We start from the raw sequence: 11,139 nt of genomic DNA on the forward strand, positions 1-11,139 counted from the left end.
ACATGGACCTGCCCACCAGAAAGACAAGATCCAGCCTCATCCACTAGAACACAGGCACTAGTCCCCTCCACCAGGAAGCCTACACAACCCACTGAACCAAGTGCATATGTAACAACAAAGCAAGAAAACTCTTTTATTTGAGAGAGAGAGAGGAAAGTCAGTGAAATGAGTCTGAGATTGAATAAGAGGACCATAGAACAGCTATTCCTGTAGGTTCCCAATGAGTTCAATACTGAATAACAAGAACATCCGATCAGAAGGCATCAGACGATGAGGTGGAGACTGTCTGTGAAGCAGATTTATTCACCTGTTGCCTGATGGTTTAAGTACACAGTCACTATTTAATCTGTTTTGGGCTCGAATAGTGTAGCTCTTTCCTTCCTCACATCAGCTTATTCACAAGTCCGTTACTTCCTGGTGAATTTGAAGGAAGCATATTAATCCAAATCTTCAATCTTCACTAATGCAGCTGTCTTCTCACAAATCCAAGAAATTTCAGCACTGCAGCGGGAAATATAAATATTCCCTCTTTGAAAATAAGCACAGCCTTTGGATCCATTGACCTGGGCATATTCGTTAGTACTAAATCTGAAAAATAATCAATTTTAAATTAACTACAAATGTCATATTTGAAACTGATCACAATTCAGCGTTCTCAGGTCCCCTGACAACCAAATATCATACGTCTGAATGCGGAGAGACTTCTACGGCCACCACCCATCAAAATCCCTAAAGCTGGCATATCTGAGTTTTTTTATTTCAAATTAATCATGATCTCAGATAGAATTATTTAAGAAGGAAACTTAACTTTGGGGTTGAGAATATTTATTCTCTCCATTAACATGGTAGAAACTACCCAATGCAGATTATATTAAAAGTACTAGAATTTCTTTACTCTGGAACTTTCTGAAGAAAAACAGAAAAATAAAATCACATTCTGTGTAAAAATGTATTACGTCTTACTATGCACAAATATAATTTTGTATATGTTTATACATATGGAGGACGTGAAAAGAGAATAAGAGATTAAGAGAGAAAAATGAATGACTTCATAGATGTGTTTCTGCTATCGGCTCCTAGTTCCTCTGCTAAAGAATGGATGATAGGGGCTTCCCTGGTGGCGCAGTGGTTGAGAATCTGCCTGCCAATGCAGGGCACACGGGTTCGAGCCCTGGTCTGGGAAGATCCCACATGCCGCGGGGCAACTAGGCCCGTGAGCCACCACTACTGAGCCTGCGCGTCTGGAGCCTGTGCTCCGCAACGAGAGGCCGCGATAGTGAGAAGCCTGCGCACCGCGATGAAGAGTGGCCCCCGCTTGCCACAACTAGAGAAAGCCCTCGCACAGAAACGAAGACCCAACGCAGCCATAAATAAATAAATAAAATAATAATTAAAAAAAAAAAGAATGGATGATAATTCTTAAGTAATGTCATCAGAAAATTATGCTCATCATGTCTAAATCTTCTGTGTTCCCCAGACTGCTTTTATTCAAATGATTCAAATGTTCTGCGTTACACTGCAATACTCTTTCCTTGCTTCAGGGCTGGGCTTACTACTAGATCTTACTCATAGTGTAGGCACTTTTATTTAATCTCTCTACAACAATTTTTTTAATCTATAAAATGGGAATATAACAATGTTTTTATCATAGGGATAATATTTTAAAATACTTTAAACTAGTAAGTATTACTTGTGTCTGTTAAATAAAGAAATAATTTTATTTATTTATTTATTTTAAATAATTGACTTCTTTATTTTATTCTATTTTTTGGCTGCGCAACATGTGGGATCTTAGTTCCCCTACCAGGGATTGAACCCCTGCCCCCTGCAGTGGAAGTGTGCAGTCCTAACCACTAGACTGCCAGGGAAGTCCCAAGAAATAAATTTAAACTAATAGATAGAGTTCAGTGTCCTGCCATGAATTTATCTCATGCATGAAACGAGTTACTCCTCCTTTCCATCTCTATTAGTGAAGCTCTCTTTTCTTTGTAGGTTGTACTCTTTTTTTAATCTAGATTTACAATTCTTACAATTAACATTTATTTTCTTCGTATTTCATTTCTTCGTATCCTTAGCTTTTTTATTTCCCCAATAGTTAGAGACTTACAAGGATGGAGAGGGGCTACAACCATCCTCCCATAGCCATCTTCTGCCAGATGGGTCCCATGATAATCCCAACCAGAAGAAAGGAAACTTGGGTAATGGCTGTGACTTCAGAAAATCCTGAAAGAGAAAACAGGAAAAATGTTCCGTGAGAGCCACATTCCAGTTTGTAGGAGTAAGAGAGATGGGAACATTCATCAAATTCGTGTATTACTTCTTATTCAAGATGTACTGAATTCCTACCATGTGAGTCAGAAATTCCATTTATTTCCTTTCCAGTATATGGATAATTTCTATAACCAGGGAAGGAGATTCAACCAGACCTTTTCCTCCAGGCTATCCATCTTCACCAGCGTGGAGTTCTTATCCTTGCAGCTTTTTCTACTGTTAGGCCAGGTTTTCTCCTCATTTGTCGCAAAATAATAGCAGCTGTTTTGGTACCATTGCCAGGTCTTAGGACAAGGATTACATTTGTGGTCTGAAAAAGAAATTACACCCAATAGCACAAACTACACAACTTTGGAGCGGCTAGGGACTGGAAAGTAAATCATGTAATTTGACAATAGAGCCTCAGAGCCAGCACCCTGAAAACATACTGCTTTAGGAGCCTCTGAAAATGAAGTCACCCCCGATAATGCATTGGGACAATGGTGATTGAAATACTCTTTTCAGGGCTCAGTCTTCTGGCTTCAGAATTACCAGCTATACTTTTAACTTCTTATAACAACAGGATCACCTAAAAACAGTTCACAAAATGAGGGGCTGAAGTATCCCGATTGGTATCATTCCAAGGTGCTTCCCAAATTCACCTCTGTGTTTTCAAAAAAAGGATTTTGTATCTTCCCTTGTCTTCTGTAAATTTAGTGCAGCATCATTAGAAGTCATTGGTAACACACTCTCATATTCCGAGGTGGTGCACGTAATCAGCCTTAGCCAGAGCAACAGATTTGATCTGACTGGTCAGCAGGTCCTGATTACCTGAAGTGTGAATGATTAGCTCTTGGCAGAGTTTGATGGCCATTTGTCTCTGCCTCTTCAATAGACTGGAGATCTGTGACTTGAGAAATTCCTTCTCCATGGGAAAGTTCCTGTAGTTGCTCAGCTGCTGGGATAAGTTATCCTGCTGTTCGTGGATGATTTTCTGAAGTTGACTCAGTTTCTCTGAATCTGAGTTAATTTCATTAGATGTCTGCAAAACTCCAAGAAAGAACAGGGGACAAACTCATATATCCTTCCATTCTTATTATAGCCATAGATAATTCTCTTAACACAGAAATATTGCTTGGATTGTTTAATATTTATTAGTAATTCCTAATAATCCAGGTATCATGGAAGAAACACACCTGATGCCTTTCTATTCCAAATTGTGTAGAGCTTATCCTTATAATTTTACTTATATTTTTAATTATGATTGTACTTGTATTAAAATAATAAATTAATAGTTATATATGTCTGAAAGTTCATCTAAGGTAGTGCCAGTCATTTTGTCATTCATAGTGGTGGATTTTTTTTTCTTTTTGGAGTTGATTAATGTAATTGTTGTTTTAATAGGAACAGAATCCTTTGGGGCCATGGGTATCTCAAAGTATGGTCTGCATATTATCTGCATCAGAATCACCTAGGATATTTGTTGTTTGTTTGTTTTTTTTTTAAAAAGCAGATTTTAACGCCACACTAGACCATTTTGGTCCTGAATTCATAAAATCCGAATTTTTAATAAGCACTTCAACTGATTCACCAGCACAATAAACTTAATAACCATTGCACTAAAAGTACTATAGGGAAAAAAAAAATGTTCACCCTTGTATGGTGAACCAATGAATATATATTGCTGCATCTTCATTCATTCATTTAAATATACACATTGTAGAAGATCAACTGCTAATCCTCACAATGATTGGCTACTGAATATCTGTTACTGCTGCTAGGACATCATATTTCTTTCCACAAAAGCAAGCTACATCATTAGCCTCTATTTATAGGTCCAAATAAGTATAACTAAATTCCAATTATCCTTGAGATGAAAAGAAATGAAAGTAGCAAAGGAGGTGTTATTATTCAGCAAATAAACTTCCTTGGTACCAGTTCCCTGAAAGTGAATGCTGTGTCAACTCACCTACTCTGTACCTCATATACTTAACGGCATCCTACAAAATGTGTGTTCTCAGGACATTTTTCCACCAACTTTCTATTTACTGAGTAAGATATTATCAGGCAACTCTTCCTCCTTGTTTGTATCTTTTTTTTTTTTCCTTCATAGCAGTCAAGCTGTAGCTGCTGTTTAGAAGTTTTTTCTACCCTAGAAAGGTCTTGGGTGAGAAGATTAAGCCAGTCTTGAACTAAGTCTTAGAGGTAAATGAAATGTCATGCCCTTCTTTGAATCCACTTCCCTCAACTCCCTGTTTCTCAGCATTGGAATAATAAGTGGATGTGTGTCTAGGCAGACAAGAGCCTCCTTATTCCAATCAATAACTTGAAAAATAAAAGTTGTCTTCATAGTCCAGTCAAGTTTATCAAACAAAAACCATGTATTTTGGGCAAAATCCTCCTAAGAATGAAGTATGTCCCTTGCAGGTTTATCTTGGAGACATGGAGAATGAGAGAGAGGGATAGGAGGTGCAGAAAATATTAGAGGATTTGGAATGCTAGCACCTATCATATAATCTAACCTGAATTTACATAGTTCACAGCTATGTTTCCTAACCACCTTTCTTGGGTTTGATGCAAGCACACTTACACATAATCCCCAAGGTCACCAGCCCAATCAGCAGCATCAGACAAAGAGTGAGCAGACCCAGGGCAGCCTGACGCCATATGGGGGATGGAGCTGGATACCCTGAAAAAAGCCAGCAGAGGGATTAGCAAACAGAACTGCCTTGTGATTGTTACACTTTGGGTTGATTATTTCTCCTACTTAGCAAGCTTCCAGATATTAAAATTGCTCTCTTGCTTCTTCAATTCCCCTATTTAGAAAATACCTAAAATGATGCACAGTAAGGGCCCCACCATAGTTCTCCTCCATATTTTTTCTTCACCATCCTCTGTTCCTTTAAGAGTCTCCTAATTTTTAGGTTTTTCTTTACATCACCACACACCTTTCTTCTTCAGGATTACTGAATCCATGTATGAGATGTTGTGGTAACTTGTTCTCTGGTTGATCCTGACAATGGGAGAGACCCCAAGTTTTTGAGATTGCAAACCTCCATAAGGCAGATGTTTTGTGAATTCTGTTTTCATCTATTATGTATTCTAGTTTTCACCTAGTAGATAATGAATTAATACTGAATGAAAGAATGAATGAATAGGCAACCTAACCTGCCAACAGCAGAACAGACCAGAAAGCCAGACGATAACTCTTCAATATTTAGCATCTTACATATATATATATGTGTATGTGTGTGTATATACATGGTATGTGTACATATATATATGATTTTTATACTTGCCTCACCTTCCTATTCCCTAATTCTGGATCTAGTGGCATCTAGCTCAGTGTCTCAGATAGATTAATACAATCTCCTGATTAATACAATCTCCCTGCCAATGCACCACGTCCACAACTGCCTTTTTCTCAAGGATTAGATTTTTAAAAACAAAACAAAACAAAGATGTATAACCACCTTTACCAGACACACGCAAAGTCTATTCCCATCCTCTTTTTGGATATCATCCCCCCAAACCACATACACACATATACACACGTGCTTAAAATAAAAATCAAACTAAAGAGCCGGAGAACGTTTTAGAAGATTCAGGACAACAAACTGTCCTAAACTGTCAACAGATTCTTGAAGGTAAGGGATGTTGTCTGATACATTAAATTGGATTCCTGACCATAGAGACAGATATTTCTTCCAGTTTGATACAAGGGACTGAGTGGAAGAAAAGAACTGAGTCTCAACTCTACCACATAAGAGTTGCATGAACTTGGTTAAATTATTTAATGTCTTTCAGCTCAGTTTTCTCATTAATACACTGGAGAAAGTACTATTATTCCATTTCCTTCATAGTTATGTTTTGATAAAGACATGGTATAATGTATATAAAATACTATACAGATATTAATATTGATTCAACATGACTAATTATACTGGGAATTTCAACCTACCTTTAAAAAGTTTCTAAATACTTATAAGACAGAAACCAGCTCTTATCTCTTTCTGACTCATCCTCCAATTTTTCTCTTCAGTTATTTATACCTTCAGAAAGAAAAATTCCCTCCACCTTCTCTCTTTTAGAAGGCTCCAAACTGGCTTCTAGAAGGATATGCCCCTTGGCATCTCTCACAAGGTATAAATATCAAGGACTACAGTTATAAAAAGAAATCTCTTAGCTCCCAAACTCAATCTCTGGCATATTTAGTCAAAATGATTCACTATAACACAAGAGCTTCATGACACATAGCGATATCACACGATCTTAAAAGGTCCTGGAAGCCACATATTTCCTCCTCAATGAGGGAAGCCCCACTCTACTAAAAAATTCCCCAACTTTGTCTCCATTTTGGAGATTCCACAGTACACCTGTCTTTAGCATCAGTATCAAAGCCAGCACCTCAAGGCATCTAACACCTGTCCATCCTCCGAGATTACATCTTGCTTTCTCTGAACTCCTACCTCTTTTCCTTAGGTTATTTCTATCCCGATTATTTCTTGCTGCAACAGAATCCTGAAATGTGAGTGTCGCGTAGGTCACTTCTTCAGACATTGTAGAAGAAAGCTCTACTCTAAGGGTAATTAATGTTTCAATATCTTCAGACCAGGAACAGGATGTTCTTTCCAAGGCTGGGAGTTCTTACATCCACAACCCAACCGACCCGAGACACATCCCACGTTCCCTCTGTAAAGACAGAATGAAGATCAGTTTTTCTGCAGAGAAAGTAAACTATTGCCCTTAGAAATCAGAATACTATAGATCTCAACTGTTTGCTCCTTCGGCATTGTTTCTTGCTGTGAAGCAAAGAAGGGGGTACTTGCAAGCAGAGCAGGGATGATGGTTTCGTGGGGAAATTCCCATAATCCTCAGCGCAGGGGCTGCTCTGAGTGTTTTACTAAAGGCTCGGGTTGTCCTCTTCACATGTGTCAAAGGTCAGCTAATCCTGTATGGAGGCTTTAGATCTGGTTTACACTCAGCCATATCAGATATCAAGGAGATACACATACTAAAACAGCAAGAGCCCTGTAGTTATACATACTGAGACAGGAACAGCTGTATAGTTAAAAACCATCCACACCTGGTTGCAGATTTAAAAAACCAAATGTGTGTGAGAGACAGACAGATGGTGTTGGCAATGTGCTCGGAGAAGAAATTAATAGCTATTAAAACTGGGCATGAGTGGGAGTTTCCTCCTTACATGGCTACGTTCCTAACAGAATAATGCTCCTTTAGGTAACAAGTAATAACTCAGGACAAGATTTTTAAAACGACCTCCTGCTGTTTTAGAAGAGTGAAAAAAGCAGGCAGATTCTGGAGAGAATGAGGCTGGCACATGGGAAGGTGCTTTTGTTTCTGTTTTTAATTTGTTTGCTTGCTTGGCTTTTAGCCCGAGGGAAGCCCACAGTCACGGTTGTGGCGCAGCTGAAATTCCTATAGAAAACTTACCGTCTTCCAGGTCCCAAAAATCAGAAGGTAGAGTGTGGGGTAACCACAGGCACAGATAGTGCTAGATACTCATATTGAACACTGGATATGGGGAAATCTCCAGAGTGTCTTTATGCCTGAAGTCTCTTTCAGCTACAATTTATTTACATTTCATTAAAAAATAACCTGATGAACTAACCAACCTCTATCTCCTCTTAGGCCTAAAAATGCCCTGAAAAGATGTTTCCAATAAAACTGAAGTAAACTCACTGCACAAGGATTTACCCGGTGATACTGTAGGTTTCAACAACATCACATGAGCAATAAAGAGGTGACAGTTTATATAGAAAGTGTTTTGGCTGTTTATTGGAAGAACATGAGAAAAGACAGCACACTGCACATGTGGCTGGTCGTTTAGTCACAACAAGCATCGGATTTACAGAGCTCTTAAAGGACTGCATCTACTGCTAATCCCACCATACTTTTCATAAAACATACTAATTTATTCAAGAAAGTAAATTGTTGTTAAGAACCTGTGTTAGGCAGAATAATAGCCCCCCAAAGATATCTGTGTCCTAATCCCCAGAACCTATGAATACGGTAGTTTACATGGCAAAAGGAACACTGCAAATATGACTAAGATTACAGATTTTGAGATGAGGAAATTATCCTGCATTATCTGGGTGGGCACATTTTAATCATAGGAAAGTGGAGAACCATTCCTAGATGTGGTCAGAGAGAGATGTGACAACAAAGAAGGGTCAGAGAGATACAGTGTTGCTGGGTGAAGGTAGAGAAAGGGGGCCAGGAGGCAATGAATATAAACAAGCTAAAGGATGAAAAGTTGAGGAAATGGATTCCACCACAGAGCATTCAGAAAGGAGCACAGCTCAGCCTTAACTTTACCCCAGTGAGATCCGGGTCAGACTTCTAACCTACAGAGCTGTGAGATGATAAATTTTTGTTGTTTAAGCTGCTATTTTTGTGTGATTTTGGTAAAGCAGCAAATACAGAACTCAAAAATATTTGTGGGCAATACATGAGGAAGGAAACTGAGGAATCATTTCTAAAGGTCTCCTTTGGGGTGAGGAGGAGAAGATTAGGTAACTGTACTCAGGAAGAGAATGTGGGTTGGGTTTTTTGTTTTCAGATGGCTGGGGGAGTCATCCAGAACCTCCCAAGGTTCACCTCTGTGTGAAGATTATTTTAGTCACAGGTCTCCAGAAAGAATTGCAGCTGCTTTAGGGGTGTGAACGATTATCCAGTGGGCTGCAGAAATGCAATGTAGCAATAATAATTCTTCAGAATTATTTCTGTATTTATATTTTCTGTATAAATACAGAAATGTACATATATTTCTTGTTTATTTTTTTTTCAAACTGATGGAGAGCTCAGTACAAAAAAAGAAAAAGAAAAAAGTGTGTGGAAGCTCTGGGTCATAATCAACTAAACCCCACCACCAAAAATGTGAAAATGAATAATAAATCTATGCTTATGTTTCTATTCTAGGTAAATTAGGTAAAGGCACAGACCATTGATATAAGCAAAAGTTAAATCAAATAGGTGATTACAAAAATTAGAACTTGGGAATTCCCTGGCAGTTCAGTGGTTAGGACTTGGCGCTTTCACTGCCATGGGCCCGGGTTTGATCCCTGGTTGGGGAATTAAAATCCTGCAAGCCACGTGGCCAAAAAATAAATAAATACATAAATAATAAAAAAATAAATAAAAATTAGCTGCCCATTAAAAAAAAGAGAACTCAAGGGTGTTTTTCTTTGTTTTGGTCTTTCACTTAATTTTGCAAAGACTGTGTTTTCATTTTCATTTCCCTAATTCTTTCATATGCCTTAAAGTTCCCTTAAAAAGTATTTAATTTCTTACTATCTTATATGAAATAATGCTTCGGTTAAACCATGATGAGGAATCTCATCTGGTTCCTAATTATTTCTGTAGCAAAGAAGATTGATCATACTTCCTACACACTTTCTACTATTATGATCCTAAAATGCTATATTATCTGTTATTAGTTGATTTTAGAAATTACTGTCTACACTTTCCCCCTTAAAAATATCCAGCTCCTCTGTAGCACATTATATCAGATGATACTATCAAATAACACAACACGTTGCAAGCATCTACAAATTCCAGGGCATTTCTCATTTCTTTACCATTTTTTCAAATGTCTTAAATCTCCTTGTTCAACTCTATTACTGTCATGATTATCAGTAATTTCAGTATTCTTGCAGGTGAAAATTCCAATACCCTGTGCTCCCAGGTCCTGGATTTACCTCCAGTCACCTTTGACCACACCACAAATCGACCACTCATTATGGTGATCATTCATTAAAGCTATGCTTTCCATTATTGTCATTACTAGCCACATGTGACTATTTAAACTTCAATGAATTAAAATTAAAAATTCATTTCCTCAGTCATACTAGTCATACTTCAAGTGCTCAGTATCCACAGGTGGGGCTCTTGGCTGTGGATCTGGACAGCACAATGTATAACATTTCCATTATCACAGAAAATTCTATTGGACAGTGCTGCACTAGATCCAGACAATTTCATTACCAATGTGAGCATCCCCTCTATTACTTCAGTTTTAGATTTCTACTCTCTAACTTCCAAGTCTTTTCTTTCCAGATCATTCCCTAGAGTGAGTCTATGGCCTACGGTACTCTGATGCCCCCGGGGGTATCAAATTCAGTGACCATGCCACCTTTTCATTGTCCTAAATCCTTCATGTCTCATTTCCTGTTTTACCTGGCTTAGACCGTTTATCAGGGTCAATTATAATGATCACTTCCTTACGTACAGCTACAAGTTCAATGCTTGTCCCTTCCTTCATTGTAGCTATCCGGAAAATGCATCCCGGTGACTCCAACTCTACCTACTCCGTACTTGTGTACGAGCAGCTAAATGTGACCGCATTCTCTGGTCTTATTTTACATTTTTGAATGATAACTTGCCAGCAGTCTTACTAATCAGTCTATTCTGTGAATCTGCTAGAAGATTACTCCCAATTTCTCTTTCTTTTTCAATTCTCAAATTTCTGTTCTCCTTTTTCAAACTCAATTAAAAACCTGGCCTCTTATCTTGAGAAAATCAAAATATCAGAGGAGCATTTCCTCTGCCCCATGAGCAAACATACAAAAAATATTTTACATCTGTATATGTAAAGCAATATCATTTTCAACCGTTTTCTGTGGTTAAATTCTACACACTCTCATCTATGGTCAATCTCCATCTACAAATTGAAATCCATTCCATCTGCTTAGTCAAATATTTTTAACTTGTAAATATCTCTCTCTCTCTGGAATCATCATTTTTTTAAATCTCTAGTGGTTTACTCACCTTAACTTGTAAACATGATATAATATTTCCATTAAAAATAAGCCAAAAAATGTTTGCTTACACCCCTGCCACACACACACACACACACACACACACACA

The 11,139-nt window shown here is 38.0% G+C and overlaps 1 protein-coding gene across 2 annotated transcripts; it reads right to left on the reverse strand.

Annotated features, from left to right (window-relative positions):
- Window positions 1-437: 437 nt before the first annotated feature.
- CLEC12B (C-type lectin domain family 12 member B) lies at window positions 438-6,810 on the reverse strand. 2 transcript variants are annotated; one of them, XM_059934471.1, is made up of 6 exons: window positions 6,720-6,810; window positions 4,841-4,939; window positions 3,082-3,300; window positions 2,427-2,581; window positions 2,108-2,223; window positions 438-501 (listed from the first exon to the last, which is right to left on the reverse strand). In XM_059934471.1, exons 1-6 carry the CDS (start codon window positions 6,808-6,810, stop codon window positions 438-440), a joined length of 744 nt encoding a protein of 247 aa, XP_059790454.1. The 2 variants fall into 2 exon arrangements, with proteins under 2 accessions (XP_059790454.1, XP_059790453.1); XM_059934470.1 differs by having other exon boundaries at window positions 438-588.
- Window positions 6,811-11,139: the final 4,329 nt, after the last annotated feature.

The sequence above is a fragment of the Balaenoptera ricei genome, chromosome 10 (genome assembly GCF_028023285.1).
Source record: "Balaenoptera ricei isolate mBalRic1 chromosome 10, mBalRic1.hap2, whole genome shotgun sequence".
Taxonomy (NCBI): domain Eukaryota; kingdom Metazoa; phylum Chordata; class Mammalia; order Artiodactyla; family Balaenopteridae; genus Balaenoptera; species Balaenoptera ricei.

Bases quoted from the DNA above. Each gene is read 5' to 3' on its own strand.
- CLEC12B (XM_059934470.1), bottom strand. From the start codon at position 6,810: ATGTCTGAAGAAGTGACCTACGCGACACTCACATTTCAGGATTCTGTT. The intron at 2,582-3,081 runs GTAATCAGGACC...TTTCTTTTTCAG, and splicing joins GCTAATCATTCACACTTCAG to ACCACAAATGTAATCCTTGT. The intron at 589-2,107 runs GTAAGTCTCTAA...ATTATTTTTCAG, and splicing joins TGTAGCCCCTCTCCATCCTT to ATTTAGTACTAACGAATATG.